The sequence below is a fragment of the Phalangium opilio genome, unplaced genomic scaffold (assembly GCF_054372755.1).
Source record: "Phalangium opilio isolate 3A_F unplaced genomic scaffold, DU_Popi_V2 ptg000024l_1, whole genome shotgun sequence".
Taxonomy (NCBI): Eukaryota; Metazoa; Arthropoda; class Arachnida; order Opiliones; family Phalangiidae; genus Phalangium; species Phalangium opilio.
In genome coordinates this window covers 6,741,191-6,761,890 of record NW_028324155.1, presented here as the reverse complement: position 1 = coordinate 6,761,890, position 20,700 = coordinate 6,741,191, and the positions used below count along the sequence as shown (strand labels likewise).

The 20,700-nt window shown below is 33.7% G+C and overlaps 1 protein-coding gene and 1 long non-coding RNA gene across 3 annotated transcripts; both read left to right on the top strand.

Moving 5' to 3' along the window:
• Window positions 1-839: 839 nt before the first annotated feature.
• Window positions 840-6,044, top strand: LOC149692512 (lamin-like). Its single transcript, XM_089868266.1, has 7 exons — window positions 840-1,750; window positions 2,097-2,267; window positions 2,591-2,937; window positions 3,002-3,239; window positions 3,292-3,510; window positions 3,591-3,701; window positions 4,700-6,044. The coding sequence occupies exons 1-7, from the start codon at window positions 986-988 to the stop codon at window positions 4,739-4,741; spliced, it is 1,893 nt and encodes a 630-aa protein (XP_089724392.1). The 5' UTR covers window positions 840-985; the 3' UTR covers window positions 4,742-6,044.
• Window positions 6,045-6,398: 354 nt separating this feature from the next.
• On the top strand, window positions 6,399-19,685 carry LOC149692511 (uncharacterized). Of its 2 annotated transcripts, XR_016382697.1 has the most exons (4): window positions 6,401-6,588; window positions 6,851-6,934; window positions 7,002-7,056; window positions 7,118-7,223. It is a non-coding gene; the product is annotated as an uncharacterized LOC149692511 (long non-coding RNA). The 2 variants fall into 2 exon arrangements; XR_016382698.1 differs by lacking the exons at window positions 7,002-7,056; window positions 7,118-7,223 and adding an exon at window positions 19,535-19,685 and having other exon boundaries at window positions 6,399-6,588.
• Window positions 19,686-20,700: the final 1,015 nt, after the last annotated feature.

The following is a 20,700-nucleotide window of genomic DNA, read 5'->3' as shown; positions in this document are numbered from 1 at the left end:
GATTATTTCAGTTTATTTCATTTCGAAATAAGTCTTGGAAAGTTTTAGGATTTTGAAATATTTTAAGAATGTTTACTTTTTTTTTTTGTTATCTGACAAGGTTTTTTTTTTTGGTTTTTTTTGGGTTTATGGTTCCCAAACTGGTTTTTATATGGGTAAACCCCTATTTAAGACCCCTCAAAAACATCTTTTGCAATTAATATATGACAGCCTTTAGTTTTTTGCAAGCTTTCATCATCATTAGAACGATGGGGTGGGATGATAAAGGGACAAAGAAGTTTGGACAATTATTTGTTAGATTGTAGTTATTATTATTTATTTCGTACTGGGAAACACAAAGGCATAAGAACTTATTATGTTTGGGAAGGCGCTACAATAATTTAAGGTTCAGGGATTGGTTTTTATTACAGTTTTAAATGTCGTAAAATGTCATTTCACTCTCCCTTTAAAGAGTTCCCCTCTGAGAGATGACATCATACTTTTTTTTCCCCATCCGTGACGCTATAATCCAAGCACTAGAGACTGTGTGTGGGCGTTAGCTTTAAAATGAATAACGAATGAGATCGGAACTGCTAAATTTAGGCGTGGTACCCTAATTTTTGAAACAATAAACACTAGGCCTATAAAGTTCAGTTTAAATTATTTTAAACTCAACGAACCTTAAACGTTAATTGCGAGTCTAAATTAAATTAAGTTAAGCGTAGTCATCATTTCCATCCTTGACCGCTTTCATATTCAAATTACGCGGGAGGAATTTTTCAGGAATTTTCGCGCCTTTTGTACCCCACGTGACTTCTTTGATCTCTAGCGGCGAGCAAAAAAAGCGCGTAAAAGTCGGCCATTTTTACGTCGGCTTGGTTGTAGAGCCAAGGCGTGACTAACTACCGCGTTTCGTACCGGCTTTTTGGAAAATTAACGAGAAATACGCATGTAAAACGGTTAATTTTAATTAATTGAGTCGTAAAAGTGACTGAAAACGAGGAAGATGAGTTCGAAAACCACCAAATCGACCAGACGGTCCCAAGTAACGACTTCTACCAGCAGCGTTACTTCAAGCGCCAGTCAAGTAGGTCAGGCAAGTACCTCCTCTGTTCAAACACCCCAACAACAGGGTCCGTCATCGGCGGCCGGCAAGGATAGGTCTACGTCCTCTGGACGATCGAGTTCCCCATTAAGTCCCACCAGAATTAGCCGTTTACAAGAAAAACTCGAGCTTCAAAACTTGAATGATCGGCTAGCTACTTACATAGACAGAGTACGTCACTTGGAAAATGAAAATAGCAGGCTTACAGTCCAGGTGCAAACCACCCAAGAGACCATCACGCGAGAGGTCACAAATATCAAAACTATGTATGAACAAGAGCTTTCAGATGCTAGAAAACTTTTGGATGATACCGCTAAAGAAAAAGCCAAGATGCAAATTGAAGCTGGTAAATGGAAAAGTCAAGCTGATGAACTCCAGGCAAAATACAACAAGAAAGAGAAGGATTGCTCTACTTATGAGAAGAGAATGGTCTCCTTAGAAACCCACAACAATGACCTGACTTCCAGGTTTAATCAAGCTGTCCAAGATAGGAAAAGATTGGAAGATGAAGTTCAAGAGTTGTCATTGGAAAGAGATAAATTGGCCAAACAGCTATCGGTGGCTAAAGCCCAGCTGGAGGATGAGACATTAAGGAGAGTTGATTTGGAAAATCGTCTCCAAAGTATGAAAGAAGAATTGGCTTTCAAAGAAAACGTCCATGAAAAGGTATGTCTAAAGATAGCTGTCAGTTGTGACGTCAGATCCAAGGTTAAACGTCATGAGTCTGCCTTTAGCAATGGGCGGCCATGACAGTTACCGTTTTTTCTTTATGGGAAAACAGCATGGGTGACGTCACACAGGCGCTTCTGACAGCACTCTATAGAGTGTTGTCAGTTGTGACGTCAGATCCAAGGTTAAACGTCACGAGTCTGCCTTTAGCAATGGGCGGCCATGACAGTTACCGTTTTTTTCTTTATGGGAAAACAGCATGGGTGCGCTTCTGACAGCACTCTATTATCGAGAAGTGTTTTACAATTGAAAGCCTTAACCCATTGGTTTAATTTTATCTTAGCAACTATCAGAAACTAGAATGATTAAACAGACGGAGATTTCTGAAATTGACAACAGACTTAAGGATCAGTATGAACAGAAGTTAGCAGACACTCTCAGAGATATCAGGGATCAATATGAAACGCAAATGAAGATCAACAGGGATGAAATTGAAGTGCTCTATGACGCCAAGGTAAGAAAAAAGCTTTTTCAGGGTTTGTACGGAACCTGGATAACCTGGATAAGTCAGGGATATGGAAAATAGGAGCAAAAGTCAGGGATATGTCAGGGATTTCGTTTGGTATATCAAACCATGCTTCGACCAATACTAAATATAAGACAGGTGTGATGAAGTGGGCTCTGGTAAACCCCTTAAAATGGTCAGGGATATTGCCGAAATTTGGTCAGGGATAACCGGGAAAAGTCAGGGATTTTGAAAGTAAAAATTTCGTACGAACCCTGTTTTTTATCCAGTTTAATTCTTCACAGTACTTTAAAAACAATTTCTTCCTTTAGTTGGCGGATTTAGAAGCTCAATTACAACAAAGGTCCAACTTGTCTTCCACTTGGCAAGAAGAGATTAGAACATACCGTAGTAGAGCTGAATCTTTGGCCTCCAAATTAGCCGATTTGGAGTCTCAAAACAATTCCCTTCTAAGCCGAGTGAAAGATTTGGAAAGAATGATTGAACAAGAAAGAGACTGGCATTTAACAGCGATGCAAGAAAAAGAAGAGGACATTAGAAAACTAAGGGAAAGATTAGACCAACAACTGGTCGAATATCATAACTTGTTGGATATAAAAATTGCTTTGGATCTGGAAATTGCCGCTTACAGAAAACTTCTGGAGTCTGAAGAATCCAGGTATGGCTGGCTTTGAACATCTGGACTTAAATAAAATAAAAATAACCTTTGTGTTCAATTACAGATTGAATATCACTCCATCCGCTACATCTCCGGCTGAAGAAGACAGTTCTCAACGTAGAATCACCCCAATCAGAAGAACTCCAGTCCGTGGAGTAAAACGCAAGAGAACTATTGTTATGGAATCTGAAAAAAAGAGTAGCAGTGATAGACAAGTTCTTGCTTCTGCTAAAGGAGATGTTGAGATAAGTGAACATTGCCCTGATGGGAAATTTGTTCGTCTCCATAACAAAGGATCAAAGGTAACCCTCAATAACCTTCTTAATTACAAACTAATTAAGCTAATTTTGACAGGATATCTCAATTGGAGGCTGGCAATTACACAGACAAGCCGGTGATCAGGAAACTAACTTTAAGTTTCATCGGAGTGTGGTTATAAAACCAGATTCATTCGTCACAATTTGGGGTTCTGATTCTAACGTCACTCATAATCCTCCTACTGATCTGGTCATGAAACAGGGTTGGGTCATTTCTGATTCAATGGTCACTAAACTCCTTAATGGTGATGGAGAAGTAAGAAATTAGAAACCCAAGTTCACACCTTTTTATTGTGGATTTAATCAAACTCCTTATCTTATCTTATCTTGTTACAGGAAGTGGCAATTAGGGAAACCACCAAGACTATGTCAAGCAATTTAGCTGAAAGATCAAGAGAATCTGGATTTTATAGTGCTGATGAGCGTGAAGATGTTTATCATCAAATGGTAAGGGATTAATTGTGTTTTTATTAATTAATTAATTAATTAATTTAATTGCGTTTTTATTAATTAATTAATTTAATTGCGTTTTTATTAATTAATTTAATTTAATTGCGTTTTTATTAATTAATTAATTTAATTGCGTTTTTATTAATTAATTTAATTTAATTGCGTTTTTATTTATGAATTAATTTAATTGGGTTTTTATTTATGAATTAATTTAATTGGGTTTTTATTAATTAATTAATTTAATTGGGTTTTTATTAATTAATTAATTTAATTGGGTTTTTATTAATTAATTAATTTAATTGGGTTTTTATTAATTAATTAATTTAATTGGGTTTTTATTAATTAATTTAATTGGGTTTTTATTAATTAATTAATTTAATTGGGTTTTTATTAATTAATTTAATTGGGTTTTTATTTATGAATTAATTAATTTAATTGGGTTTTATTTATGAATTAATTAATTTAATTGGGTTTTTATTTATGAATTAATTAATTAATTTAATTGGGTTTTTATTAATTAATTAATTAATTTAATTGGGTTTTTATTAATTAATTAATTAATTTAATTGGGTTTCTATTAATTAATTTAATTGGGTTTCTATTAATTAATTTAATTGGGTTTCTATTAATTAATTAATTTAATTGGGTTTCTATTAATTAATTAATTAATTTAATTGGGTTTCTATTAATTAATTAATTAATTTAATTGGGTTTCTATTAATTAATTAATTTAATTGGGTTTCTATTAATTAATTAATTAATTAATTTAATTGGGTTTCTATTAATTAATTAATTAATTAATTTAATTGGGTTTCTATTAATTAATTAATTAATTTAATTGAGTTTCTATTAATTAATTAATTAATTTAATTGGGTTTCTATTAATTAATTGATTTAATTGGGTTTCTATTAATTAATTAATTAATTAATTTAATTGTGTTTTTATTTATTTATTAATTAATTAATTTGTGTTTATTTTTTTTTCTTCATTAAAGGGAGATGCCAGTAACTCTCAGGAAAAATGTTCTATCATGTGAAACTAAAAGCAGCTATTTAAAATGTCTGGGTCCTAAAAAAACAATAGGCCCCTTCCTCTCTTCTAGAAAAAAAAAAAAAAAAACAACCTTTTTACAATTTAAAAGAAATAAAAATAAAAAAAAAAATCTTCCCAAAAACATGACATCAACTATAAAGTAAAGAAAAGGAAAATATTTTATTGGTTTGCGTAATATGTTTTTATAAAAAAAAATGAATTTACATTAAATAAATGAGTAGTTAAAAATTAATTGATGAACATTCTCAACAGGGTCATTAACTCAATTAATTAATTTTTACAAACTAGGCTAATTTTCCTTTCCCTTCTATACTATAGTCTAGTCAAATGTTTGGGATCTTTTTTTTTTACATTCTTTAAAATATAGAATAAGAATAGCTTTCCGTTTTTTTATAAACATTTATTAAAGTACCGTAGAATCATTTCTTTTAATTAATTTACCATTTATAATTAATTAAGAATCAAATTAATAAGTACACAAATTACAAATTAGTGTACTATATTCAATTCATCTTTGCTTCATATTTATGCATAGTTTTTTTTGTGTTCCTCGGGGGTCTGCCGCTGTATTTTATAAGCAATAATCGCATTGTATTTTTTATTAATATGAAAATGTAGTATTTTTTTTTTGTAAGATCTGTATCCGTGTCATAGCTTAGCCAAACATCGTTATAAAACAAAAAATATTTCATTTAGACTCTTATTAAGAAAAAAAAAATGTAATTTTCAAAAGAAAAGAAAAAACTTCAAGAAACTTAAAAAAAATTGGTGCCTTAATTAATGGCATTCTTTAAAAAAAAAAAAATTATTTGTCTAATTATCCAAATTGAAATTGGATTTTAGATAATTCCCCCACACCCCATAGAACGAGAGAGAAAAAAAAATATTAATTAGTTTTAGTTTTAGTTTTAGCACGAGAGTCATGTTGTAGAGTTAATTAAGTAATTATAAACCTATTTTTGTGAAATGTTTCACTTCATTCAATTCTTTTATGGTGATAAACATTTTTACCACTAACATTTATTATTATTATTATTTTTTTTTTTTTTCATACTAAATGCAACAATTTTTTTCTTTAAACTATATTATAATATCATTAAAGCGTGTGCCATTTATTAGAAAAGTGATTTTATAATAATAATAATTAAAAAAAAACATGGAAATTTTAATTTCCCATAATTATATAGGGGAAAGAAGTCCTATATACTTCCATTTGGTTGTTCTTACAAATATTTGAATAATTCTCGTTCTTTTTTTAAGAAAAGCAAAATAAAAATTTAAAATAATTTTATTAATTTATTAAGAAAATAATTTGAAATTGTTCGTTTTTTTTATAGGAATTGCGTATCACGTGATGCTGATCGACCAATCATTGAGCAACGGTAAGCTGACTCACCGACAGGGCCGGAAATAAGGAAAAATTCGTATAGGACATGAGTCCAGTGACGCCCCCTTTGACTGGAAAAATTATAGGACATTGTCCACTGGATTGTGCAAAAATAGTGTCGCATCTTCATAGTCAAACCATCAAAACTACGGAAGATTTATTGGTCAAAATGTCCAGTGACCCCCTTAGTTTTTAGAAAAGTTATGGGACATTTTAAAATTTTATTGGAAAATGTCCAGTGTCCTGTACTTATTTCCGGCCCTGCTCACGAAGTGTCATTTTCATTTTGGCTCGAAGTTGGGCTCGGAGTAATTTGTAATTAAGTTTTAATTTAAAAGTAATTAGATATGGCAGCTTTAAAAGAAATGCGTTATCTTAAAGACGAAGAAAAAGCTATTAAGCAAGTGATTGAAAAGTTTCAAGATCAACTTAATAGACTTAAGGTAATTTAATTTTGCAATTCCTTCGTTATAGCCAAGGCTTAACGAGTTGGTTTTCTTTCCACGAAATTTAAATGATTTTATTCGGAGCCACGTGTTTCTTGAGTCTTAAAAAAGCTTTAAGTAGTACATTTATAAATAAATAATGGTTTTATATTGAACTTTTAAGTACATTATTATCATATTTTAAAGTTGTTGTGTGTGTATATTATATTGCTGTCATGAGAAACTAATTGTATTAATCCCAATTAATTTGTCATTATAGGTTGAAGAACTGTCATTAAAAGCTGAACTGAGAGAAAAAGATCAGGCAAAAAAGTCTCAAGATGAGAAAAGGATGACTGAGCCTGTGAGTACTTTAATGATTAGCTAAAATGTGCTGTCTTTCCAACATTAATTATTGAATTTGGGTACAGAAAACTACAATTCATAACCTTGACCTAACATTTGATAAGATAGGGGCTGTGCAAGGTAGTATTATTGCTAGTTTTATTCAGTTACTTGGGTATTTAAATTTATTTAATTGGTTTAGCTATGGAAAATGAAGAAATAGAGGAAGAGGATGATGATTATTATTGATAAAAAAAAATAATTTTTGTATTAAAAATTTCCTGTGAAATAAATTTTAATTAATTTCACATCATTGTGTCCTTTATTTCTTTGTGTTCCATACAAATCAATTTGCTTACATATAGTGTTAACTAAACCCTTTATGAGTTTAACTCATACCATATCACAAAGTCAACAGTTTTCTGCTGAGTTGTCTAGCTTATTATTTGATTTGATAGAAGATACCTTTAGGCCAACTATAACTGTGTACTAGGCAGACCTTACTGAGTCTCTTGTTTGAACTTATTTCCTACAATATTGGAAAGTTCTATCAAATATTTATTGATAAAATACTTATACCTTCTTGTTCCTTACACAGTTTATCTTTAACTTAAATTTTGTTACCCTCTTTGAAAGACTTATGAAATTTTAATTTCGAGTAAGCAAATCCAATTAGTTATTTAAAGTCGCAGAATAAGATCTAGTCCCAAAATAACCCAATAGAAAATTTAATCAATGAAAATATTTCTTGTGAAAAATTTGCTACTGACCTTAATTTGAATACGAACTTTAAATACATGTCAAACAAAATTTTATATATGAAAAGATTAGAAAGATAGTCTTAACTTATCTCAAAGACGTTTCTGAAATAGGTTGTAACACTATTTATTTTTGTTAAGATGTGAGTTTGCTACTTGTCGTCTTAGTTTTAAGCCCTCTTGTATCAAACTCCTTTCAGTATGATAAGATGTAAGCAAGAAGTGATATCTAGTTTATTAGGGAGAAGGTATAAATTCGCCACATTTCCAGCTTTATCTCCAGTCCAAACGTAGGTCCGGAGTTAATTCCCACCCTCTAAATTACAACCAGCATCTCATTGGTTCTTGAAAACTCGCGTCAGCGCGACGCGAATGACGAAAATTACGTATTTTCCGACTGAGGAGAGGCGAAATAGCCCGGCCTACTTTTACGTCCCCCCTTGTATTTTGAAAGGGAGACTGGGACTATGGCGCGCCAATACTTAAGCATCTTATACCTTCTCCCTAATAAACTAGATATCACTTCTTGATGTAAGGTATAGTTTAAAATATGACCCGAAAATCTTTACAACCCCGTCTGAATCCTGAAAAGAGGCACTCTGGGCATATATAACCTTTTCACCTTTGATCTCATCAAACCCAACACCTATAAATTATACAAACCCGGAACAGATGACGTGATATATTTTCAAAAAGTAGTAATATTATTTGCATTTGATAAACCTCTCATCGGTTGCTAGAAACGTAACGCGAATTAGGCTTTTCTCCCACTGGGGTTTTTATCTTTCTAACTTGACTGTTGACAAGGAAACTCGGCCCCTTCTTACACACAAAAGTAAACTAAAAATAGACATAAGGCGTACGCGCGGCGCCTCCGGTTTTTTCCAACTAATTACTAATGTTTGTTTGTAATTAAGGCTTGGAAATGTTAATAACGTAATGGGATTTTATTAAACCACCACCAACAACAAGGGGGAACGGTTTTTTGTGTCCAACGTCACAATGTACCCAAAGATTTATATGTACCAGTATAACTGTCCACCCTTTTGTTTTTATCATATCCAAATCTGTCAGGAAGTTTTCTTTTCGCGTTTATGTTATTTTCTTCCCATTCGGTGCGTTGTTGTAAGACAAAGAGCGGCGCGTCTTAGACGTAGGCAAAACTGTTTTTTCCGGGAACATTTCCATGACAATCTTCAACGGGGTTGAGTCTATGAAAAGGGACATATTTCTAGAGTGGCTAATGGTTCCGTACCATTCTCACGGAATAGAAATCATGGGATAGGAAGTCTTAGACGCGAGTCTCTCTCACTCTCTCTTCTTCGTATTGACCTTTTATGGCTGAAGGAATTTTTTCTCGTGTTTTTTTCTCACGCCTCTGCTTTGGGATAATCCCGGATCATATTTTAAAGGATGGTTGAAAAGATTGAATTCTCCAGGCCAATTCCTTCTATAGAGTTGTATTTTCCTCCCTCTTGGTTTTTGATTCACTCCTCCTTTAAATCAAGTTGAAAAATTATTTAAATGAATTCTTTAGTTAACCGAGTCTTTCGAAATTCGTCTGCTTTTTCCGTTTAAAACACTTTCTAAATCAATCCAAGCCCTTAAAAGAAAAGGAATAGAGTGTTTTCATGCGGATTTACTATTAATGGCGCCAAAGTCATAGGGCTGAGGGTTCGCATATAACGTTTGAGATTACCTCCCTAATCTTCGCGATGGATTCCAAAAATCCATTTCTTAGATTCTTATTTTGTTATTCGAGAGAATATTAGACAACTTAAAAGCGTAATTGAATGGGAAGTTGGGATTTATGCCCCAGGACACGAATCGCGGCTCAAAACTAGGCCAGGGAAATTTTATTACTCGTAATAACGTAATTGGATCATTTATTAAATATGATTTGATGTAAATTAGGGTAATCTAGGCCCTTAAAAATATTAGAAGTATTTTAGAAAAAAATATTAGGTAGTTTTTTTTCCTTTGACAGCGGTGTGTTGCAGGTAAATATTTCTACAGGGGCTGGTTGAAAATACATGGGGAGCTTTGCCCCTGTAACCTGGCTTCTCATTTTTGAACTTTTTATTTTGTAAAAATTATATATTTTGATTTCCAAACCGATGAATAATAAATGCAACTTCATTGTGAAATGTGTAGAAACCCGCAGTCGGGAATATAATTTTTTGAGGAAATAATGAATAATTTTAGATTTTATTTTATCGAATATAAATGATTTTATTTCGAAGCCAAAGGTACTTCCTACATCCATTTTGAAAAATTAAATGTTTTGATGTAAATTGTGGTAATCTAGAGCCTTAAGAAATATTAAAAGTATTTTAGAAAAAAAAAAATCTGTTCCCCTGTAAGGTAGATTTTCCGTTGACAGCGGTGTGTTGCGGGTTAAACATTTCTACAGGGGCTGGTTGAAAATGCATGGGGAGCTTTGCCCCTGGATTCTGGCTCTCTTTTAAAAAATGATGAACCGTAAAGGAAATTTGATTGTGAAATGTGTAGAGACCTGCAGTCGGGGATATATAATTTTCTAAAAAAAATATTGAATAGTGTTTTTGACATCTTATATAAATGATTTTATTACGAAAACTAAAGGTACAGTACCTCCCACATCCATTTTGAAAAATTATTACAATCTTACTTTCGTAATATTCTAATCCAGAATTTATAATTTATGCATCGCGTATAAATTTGACAATGGCATTGTGTGAAGTTTACTCTTTTTCCCACGCTAACCAAATAAGACCCCCACGGGTACGATATTCTTCCAAAAATTAAGACGGTATAGTGAAATATGAGCCCACCATTAAATCAAATGTTATTTCTCGCACCAACCAATACGGTATAATTTTGCAGTTTCGTGTAATGTAAGATTGAAGCAACCGACCAATAGGAAGTCGAGAAACATTTGGCGCGTGGGGTTGAAGGCGCGAACGATTGCGCGTGCTGTTGGGATCTTTTCCCTATCGGTTATCGTGGTGGGGACTATAAAAGAGCAGCTTCTCAAACTAACTTCCTTCACAACTTCCTCCGAACTTCTATTTAGCGGCGAGAAAATTTGCAGAAAAGCTTTGCAAGAATCACCTCCTTCATTTTAAGAAAAAAAATAAAAAGTTTTATCCAATATCCCATTTAGGAAAAGTATTTTTATCTCTTTCGGTTTTATATTCAAAAACTAAGATTCCGGAAATTTTTTTGAGAGGAAAGACAGAAATTTTGATTAGTATAGCCGAGCAACAGGTGGATAGACGCGTAAATTTAGATCCCCGAAACTTTTCGACGTTTTTCAAATATACTTGAAGAAATTTCAGGTAAAAAATTAATCTTAATCTGATTGTTATGCTTATGGGTCTTCTCTAAGTAGTTTGAAGTTAATGGGAATTAATTTTAAATTTGCTTTTTTTATTAATTTCCTTAATTAAATGGCCTTGAATTAATTTTAATTTAATAAAACATTTTGGGGAATTTTATTAGGGTATAATTGTCTAAACAGCCTTGAATTAATTTTAACGGGATTAATTTTAAGTTAATAAGTTTTATTTAGGAATTTTCTTAGGGTATAATTATTTAAATATCTATTTTTAATTTTTATAAGCACGTTTTTCTAAGTGTTTAATTAAATAACTAATTAAAATAATATATTTTAAGTATTAAATTAAGTCTATAAATCAGTCTCCGCAATTAATTTAGGCTTTAAATGTATTCCGTTGCACGTTTATCAAGTATGAATGCGCGTTTGTAACAGTAACTTTGTATAATTAATTTGTTTGCAACTCGAAACCTTGTTGCCGTTTTCTCACAGAAGGGATTAAAGATTTCCGTTGAATTTTTAATTTATCAATTAGTTAATATTCCCAAATACAAAAGGGTATGCAGTAAAATAAGCCTTTATATTTTGAGACAAGCGAAACGGAAAATTGTCCGATTTTAAAATTCGTGAATGGAACTAAATTAATAAATTTTACCGTGGGAAATATGTCTAGATTTTATATTTGTTTAGATTATAATTCAATTTGGGTGTATATGTATATTTCTAATGAATTGGGGTCCATTTCAATCAGTAATTTAGTTTTCGCCTTCCCTAAATTACAAGGATTAAAGTTTCAAACAATGTTTTAATTTAAATTTTTGAAACAACTGGAAATATATTTTGTTCACCCATTTAGAGGTAATGTATACAGGGTGTTTTTGAAAAGTCCATCACAAATTAAGGAGCGTGTTTATTGGACCAAACTGAGTGAAACGTATCAAAGAACATGGGGTCTACAACATTTAGTTTCGGAGATATGGCCCCCCAAACATTTGCCCCAAAAACGAGAAAATATCCCAAAATGTGGAGTAAGGGTTATTACCATTACCCAACTTGTTTCGAAGTCATAGACAATTTCAATAGCCTTGAATTTGAGAAACACTACTGTAACTTTAGATAGCAGAAGGGTATAAATGGGTAGAAGTACGCGTACGGCGGTAATGTAAAGCTAATACCAAGTGTCATAGTGTTTTAAGATTTCTCAGCACCCAGTAAAATGGTTGCGATTGAAGGTTGTGTTTTGTTCATTACGTTAGTGTTTGATGTGTCACAGAGAAAACGCCATGATACGATCCCAATGTAAATGTACTTTTTATTGGTTCTTAATTCTTAATCTGTAACAAATAACTACTACAAGAATTGTTCAAAGTGTTCACCACCCGCGTTAAGGCAAACTTGAACACGCCTTACAAACGATTCCCTAACACGTTGCAAAATGCCTGGAGTATCGCCAATAGTTTGACAGGCATTAACGATTCGTCGACGAAGCTCTTCCACATCAGGTACTTCACTCTGATAAACTATGTCCTTCAAGTGGCCCCAAAGGAAGAATTCGCACGGGTTAAGGTCGGGTGATCGAGCAGGTCATTCCACGGGTCCACCTCGACCTATCCACCGAAAAGGGAACGTCGCGTTAAGGTGAGCCCTGACAGCGAGACTGAAATGTGGTGGTGCACCGTCATGCATGAACCACATTCTGCGTACTAAACCTAAGGGCACGTCGTCAAGTAATTCCGGTAAAACGTCTTGTAAGAATTGTAGGTACGCCTCACCGTTTAACCTGGGCCGAACATGCGGATATGAACCTAATGTATGGACGAGCCGAGGGGAATGCTGCTGCAGCTGTACGTTTTTATCAGGAAAGATTTCCGCAAAGACGCTTACCAAACCGACTGACGTTCGAGGCTGTGGACAGACGTTTACGACAGGACGGATGAATCCAACCGGCTGGACCTCAACCTAGAGAGCAAGAAGTCCCAGAGGCCGTAGAAGACGAAGTCCTTACTATTTTCGAGGACGAACCAGCAGCAAGTACCCGCCAGGTGGGTAAGCGATTAGGCTTTGGTCACGTGCTCGTGTGGAAAATCCTCAAAAGTCACCAGTTTCATCCTTACCATTTTCAAAAGGTTCAAGGTTTGAATCCCGCGGTCTACCCACGACGCATGGCGTTTTGCCAGTGGTTTCAGCCTCAGATAAACGCCATTGTTTTCCCGCGTAGTCTGTTAGTCACAGACGAAGCTATCTTTTCGCGAGATGGTATTATTAACCTGCATAATAAGCATCAATGGTCCCCAAGAAACCCTCACGCAACGTTCGTTAAATCTCACCAAGTACAATTTAGTTTAAACGTGTGGTGCGGTATTGTAGGTGAAAATTTAATTGGACCGTATTTTCTACAGCCCAGGTTAAACGGTGAGGCGTACCTACAATTCTTACAAGACGTTTTACCGGAATTACTTGACGACGTGCCCTTAGGTTTGGTGCGCAGAATGTGGTTCATGCATGACGGTGCACCACCACATTTCAGTCTCGCTGTCCGAGCTCACCTTAACGCGACGTTCCCTTTTCGGTGGATAGGTCGAGGTGGACCCGTGGAATGACCTGCTCGATCACCCGACCTTAACCCGAGCCATTTCTTCCTTTGGGGCCACTTGAAGGACATAGTTTATCAGAGTGAAGTACCTGATGTGGACGAGCTTCGTCGACGAATCGTTAATGCCTGTCAAACTATTCGCGATACTCCAGGCATTTTGCAAGGTGCTAGGGAATCGTTTGTAAGGCGTGTTCAAGTTTGCCTTAACGCGGGTGGTGAACACTTTGAACAATTCTCGTAGTAGTTATTTGTTACAGATTAAGAATGAAGAACTAATAAAGAATACATTTACATTGGGATCGTATCATGGCGTTTTCTCTGTGACACATCAAACACTAACGTAATGAACAAACACAACCTTCAATCGCAACCATTTTACTGGGTGCTGAGAAATCTTAAAACACTATGACACTTGGTATTAGCTTTACATTACCGCCGTACGCGTACTTCTACCCATTTATACCCTTCTGCTATCTAAAGTTACAGTAGTGTTTCTCAAATTCAAGGCTATTGAAATTGTCTATGACTTCGAAACAAGTTGGGTAATGGTAATAACCCTTACTCCACATTTTGGGATATTTTCTCGTTTTTGGGGCAAATGTTTGGGGGGCCATATCTCCGAAACTAAATGTTGTAGACCCCATGTTCTTTGATACGTTTCACTCAGTTTGGTCCAATAAACACGCTCCTTAATTTGTGATGGACTTTTCAAAAACACCCTGTATATAGTTATAGAGGCAGAAATAAGGTCAACAGATTTTTCTACTCCCTGCTTATTTATTTATTGGCTTCAATTCGGAAGGAGAATTGAACGTATAATTGTTAGAAAGAAGATGTTTTAAAATTTATAAGGAATTTGTTAAAGAAAAGTCGATTTAAGTTTAAATTATAGAACATTTGTTTAAAAAAAGAGGGTGGGGATTGTCGTTTCGACCTTTAAATTCCGAAAGTTTAATTAGAGAAAACTGGTCTTTTCCCCTTCTTATAATAGAAAAAAGGAGATACTTTTGATTGGCTTTACTAATTACTATTAATTTAGAACATTTTTAAAGAGGTGCCTAACAAAGTGGTTTTAATTCTATGGAATTTAAAATGAAATATGATTACCCTTTTAACTCTTAAGTAATGTTAGAATTTTTGGAGAATAACGAAATTTGTTCCCTAAATTATCTTGTCAAATGAGGATGGGTTATTTATCACGTATTTCCATTTTAACCCTTTAACACTGTTTATTCCTTAAAAATAACGACTTATTTTTGTATAAGGTACTTGAAAATCTTTGAAATGTAAGATTATGTGTCGGATATTAAGACTCGGGTTTTTCCAGGAATTTATGACTTTGATGAAAAAGAGAAAAACAAACAACAAAGAATTTCCTGGCACGCGATGTTATTTATTTTATTTTAAAATATATTTACTCCCATCCCGTTATAATTGCACGGCAGGGAAACTTCAATTGCGGTAGTGAAAAAAGTAAGGGTTGTTTTGATAAGTCTGCCGTATATTAAGGGGGATGTTCTTTGGGAAATCAATTTTGAATCGAAAATATAACCTTTATGACATTTGCCGAACGGGCCACTGTTTTCAAAGTTATACATTTTCGACTCAAGAACATCCCCTTATTTTATGGTAGACTTAAGAGAAAAAGACTGTATATATAGAGAGGTAGCGGAATTACTAATGTATCTTCAGTATTTATTCAAACACAATTTATTTAATTCAACCAAGAATATTGCATACACGTTGATTGAATCTACATACTGTTACGTAATTTTTGACGGTCCAGTTTCTCCACATCTACGTGAACTAGATTCAGTTGGTTATGTTTTGTAAACTTCTTACACTAGGGTTTAATTCAGGTTATTCATGGGGAAATGTTGAAATTCATGTCGTTACAGGTTGCACGATACATTTTGCGGGACTAAAGATATCTTTAAATAAGCAACTCGTAAAACCTTCTATCTGACTTATGAGTCTCACGGGGGTCTCCTTATTTTCCAAATACAGTATTTAAAGTTAAAGAAAAAACTCATTTTCTTTCCTGGAATTGTCATAAATATTTTCTGCTCTTACTGACAATATTTTTTATATTGTAATTATTTTTTGCATTTTTTATTAGCCTATAAATTTAAAATCTTATGAAGTTAGTCGAGTTTTTCGTAAGGGGAAAAAAGTTAAATTAGATTTTTAGATAATCAAATATTTAAATTATATTTGTCTCTAAATTAAAATGTCTTTTTCATACGATGTTTAATGCAGTTTTTCGTTTACTTAGGTTTACTTGTTTGGAATAAACCACTTAAAACAGCTTTTATTTTTAACTTAGCTTTTAACAAACTTTTTTTGCTTAAATATTTAATATCCCCAAAGGATTTTAAGCCTAATTAAATTAACTTTAGTTATTTATTAAAAAGAAATCCTAGTTTTAATTTTCTGTGCATAACCAACATTTCCTTTATATCGAAATTAATATTTTATAGATAAAGATTTCTGTGAAATAAAAAAATATGAAATCGAATTTTTGGGTTCTTTGCGCGTAAAAATAGTTCACCTATCTTCGATTTTTTTTTCTTGAAAATAATGGTTGTATGTAGATTTTAGGCGGGAAAACTTCAAAATTTATTCAAAATGGAAATGGCAAAACACTTGAATATCTTTCATATAGCGCGCCTTTTATTTGGCGGGAGAAAAAAAAATATTCCCATGGTTACTTCCCCGATCTTGTTATACTGTATAGGTTTTGAGCTAATTAATTTTTCTTTCTTCTTTTTTATTCCACTAATAACGGACCTGATTAGATCGTAATGCAAAGAAAATATTTGATATAATAGATCGACTATCTAATTAAATAATAATATAAAATAGAAAATTGCATAAATCATATTTGTCATTTAGATTAAATTTTTTAATAATTCATTTTTGATCAAAAGTTTTAAAATATTTTAATAGAAATACGAAAAATAACGTAAATTAACTTTAAATTTTAAAATATTCGTAATCAATTAAATAATATATTGAATCTCCATTTTTATCAATTTAAATTGATTTGGAATATAAGATTATTATATCATATTTAGCTTTCCCACGCTTATAATATAATTGTTTATTAAAACATTAAATTAACTTTAAATTTTAAAATATTCCTAATTAATTAATTAAATAAATAATAATGTAAAAGCTACATTTTTATCATCAATTTAAATGAGTTGTTTTGGAATACAATGTTTATTTATATACATTTAACTTTCCCACGCGTATAATATAATATAATTGTTTATTAAAAACATTGATAAATACACACGCAAATATTATGAGAAATATCGTAAAATTCAAATTGAAACGAATAAATTATAATAATTAGCGCGAGCGTGCACCCTTTCCCCAAACTAACTAACGAACTACAATTGCTTCTCCTATCATTTAGGGACTCTATTTACCCAAGAAAACCCTCTTGTCCCGCGTCCAGGTGTCTTAGGAAAGGTAACTCCTAACTTACCTTTCTTTTAATTCCTTTGCGGAATGACTCGGAGAAATCTTAGGATGACTAAATCTCGTGGAGTTTGACTCCATTCTAGGTGCGGTTCCCCCCTTTCGCTCCAATTACTAAAGATAAACATAAGGTACTCGATTCTCTTAAGGATTTCATACATAGAAGGTTGCCAGCGCGTGTGTTTGTAGCTTCTTTATATATATATTTTTTTTTATTTCATATTTTCTCAGGAGTGTTGGGGGAGAATGGGTTGTTGGGAACACTCTTAACGGTAGAACGCCTTTAACTCATCTTACTATCGGTGTACGCGGTGGCTCATTCCTTGGGGGGCTGCGGTACGTTTTAGTTTTCCATATTTCACAATGTTCTCTTTTACCCACCACCTCCGCTCCTATATTACGTGTGGTTTTATTTCAATAACAGACTTCTGCATGCACTCACCTTCTCTACTTTACTACCCTATATAGTTTCTTAGAACGTTAGGCACTTCGGTTTAATGATTTAAAAACTGCTGGTTAACCTTAAGGCTTAGAGTTTACCCTAAGTAAGGTAGACAAGGATAGAGTGCGTCAGTCAGTATCTCTTGGATTTTTTTGCTGTACAAAACGCCAAACCTACCAAACTTGTCCCAGTTTAAAGCTTGACTTTAAAGTTAAGAAAACTCGACGTAAAAATTGTAAGGAAATCACTCCGGATTGTTGTTTCAATCTTTCTAAGATGCTAAAATGGTATACTGGTACATCCGCATCCCTGGAAAGCACAAAACGAAACAACAAAGGGTTGCCTAATGTTTATATACATACGAGAGCAAAGCGTCTTTAGTTTTGTTTTAAAACAAAGAAGCCAGGTTCTAGATTACTATCATTCATTGGCAGTGGTTCCAGTTGCACTTTAATGGGAACGTGGGCCTACCTGTTACCCCCTTTACGCGACTTTTACGGATTATTCAAAGTGAGACGAAAATTTTTCCGATGGATTTTAAATCGCATTTTAAGTTGCGAGTATCGCTTCGGGCATGGCATGGCACTCTTGGGAGTGAAATATGTAATGTTTCTCGGTGGTGGCATCTCTTTCTATATACCTTTTCGTTTCCAGAGTTATTGAGTGGAAATATTTGCGAATGTTTATTTTTCTTAGAAATCCCGTGTACTTACAAATCGGTTTCCTTTTATTTGAATTTTTAACCCACGCGTTAATAAAGAGTAGGAGGGTAAGGGGAGGTATTATGAATTTGTAATATCCAATCCAATACTTTTTATAGTTTCCCTCGTGTAAACTGCACGCGCTCATTTCTTCAATTTTTGATCAAAAATTAGTCACGAGGGGTAAGACACTCTTTAAGTAACACTCGGACATATAGAAAGAAATAACTTTCTTTTTGTTTTGGGTCACATGTGAGGTTGCCAAAGTTTATAATAAGAGAGTTTGAGAAACATTACACACGTGTTTTTTTTTTTTTTTTTTCAAATTTCAGCTTCAATTTAGGCTTAATACCTGAAAGTTATAGAGTAATGTCAGTTCTACGTATGCAAACGTCATACCCTTCTATCCCTTAGCTCAGTGTCATCCCCCCTACCAGGCGCGTACAGTATCCCCTCTTACAAAAGCGCGCCTAGAGGGAGGGATACACCGTCTACTCCCCTCTCTACCGACACTACTCTATTGTGAAATTTATAACTTAAATTAAAAATCCGTATTAGAGTCCAAGTGTCGAGCCCCTTTATTTGGACTTCCCACCCAAACGACTCTAGAAGTTATTTTCCCGCATTTTCTATTATGGAAAACTGTTTCCTAGCTCAGTTTTATAGTTTTGAATGTCACCTGGGATTAGGAGAAGTGTAATTGAAGGGTCTTTCTACCCTTTAGAGGTAGTGTCAGGTGACATTGTTTTACGATTAAGATGAGAAGAAGTTTTAGTGATTAGAGCTTCGAGTGAACGCTTCTCTTTTTTTGGCGACGAAATCTTCGCTCCAACGATCACGGTCAACGAAGAACCGAAAAGTCCGAATCACTGTACTTTCTATGGGATTGACTTTACTATCCGAAGTTCATAAATTGAAGTATAAACGTTAGATTGGAAATCTTAACGAGTGAAGTTAAATAGAAACTTTAAAACACTTTATGAACGCAAACATATTACAGTATACTAACAGCAAATGAATATAACCCCTAAAACATTACCCAAAAATTTAATAATTTACTTCAAATAATGGACTTTAATTTGTAACCTTTTTTTGAGGGTCCTTATACGCTCCTTGTTAGCAAAGACACGGTCCGAACTGGACGTCAATAAAAGAAAACTTCCTTTTCTTTTTTGAGACAAACTCAAACCTGAGAAACCTAATAATGATTGTTTGCTAGCTGGTCTACTCTCTCTATCTCTATCAGTCATAGACCTAGTGTGTACTACGTCTTAATTAGTTTAATTAATTAAGCGTTTAACTGTTTCCTTCTCGCAGAATAACCAGAGTGATGGACTGTAAGAAAGATATGGTTTGTGGACGATGGCTCTTGGCGTTATTTCTCGCTTGCTTCGTTCTGCATATTTCTGCCGGACAGCAGTTTTACCCCAATGGACGCTATGGACGCAGGAATACCATCCCAGCATTAACTGGTCAGTTGAACTTTAACCTCTGATCAATTTTGAAAGATAATTCGTGAATAAATTTAGAATCTTAAAGCCATGATTTTAAAATTTTTGTAATTGTGTCTCGCTTTTACTTGGTTAATGAGTATGTTCGGTATCGCGTATTGTCAGTTCTCAGTTGTTTACATTTGATGGCGTTAGGTTATATGGCAAAATAAGGTGTGCGCTATTATCATAAGTGAATCATATTACAGCTCCCTATAAGTACTGGACGTAGGTTGTGCTTTTGTAAACAGCGTTTTCTTCCAAGACATCCAAGCCCGCCATCTGTAGCTTAGTTTTACAAGTATAGTTTTCCCATTAACCCGGATCTTGAGTTAGGTTAACATACGGAAGTTCCGGTTGATGATAATGGCTGTCAGACCGCCGTCAGTGTCGTGATTTGTGTGAAGCTTATTATCGTGTTGTAATTTTTATTTAGAATGGCTTATGTTAGGATCAATGTAACTAATTGCAATCGTCGCATGCCCAAATGAAAGACACTTCTGAACACGATCTATGCGATATTAAAAGCACTTAACCGTAAGCAACTAAAAAAACGTTTTGTAAAACTGAAAAATGTTGACCAGCATCTTTCGCAAACGGAAAACGTTCTACCATTGAAAAAATTTGTCACACTTACAAAAGGAAAACAAATTTCTTTGTCGACGAACACAACCTTTAATTTGTTATAAATCGGTCCAACTATCCCCGCTAAAAACCTTTAAATCGGTGGAAGCAGAGGACACTTGGTGGAAGCTCAGTGCTGTATTAAGGATGCATGAAAAATATTCTAGCATGATGAGGGCTATTTTGATAATTTGAGTTCATATTAATTTCCTTTTCAACACAAGCGTTTAAAAAATACCTAGAGACCGCCAATTATTAAAAAAAAGTGGACTTCTACTATTATATTCAGAACCCAACACTTTGTATGGAACAACTTGTTTCCTTCCGCGCTCTTCTCTCTCAAACCTTTCCTCATTGGCTACCAGCGTA

Excerpts from the sequence above, each read along its gene's own strand:
- LOC149692512 (XM_089868266.1), top strand. The coding sequence starts at position 986 with ATGAGTTCGAAAACCACCAAATCGACCAGACGGTCCCAAGTAACGACT. Across the intron at positions 2,268-2,590 it reads AAGTGCTCTATGACGCCAAG|TTGGCGGATTTAGAAGCTCA; the intron begins GTAAGAAAAAAG and ends TTCTTCCTTTAG. Across the intron at positions 3,240-3,291 it reads TCCATAACAAAGGATCAAAG|GATATCTCAATTGGAGGCTG; the intron begins GTAACCCTCAAT and ends TAATTTTGACAG.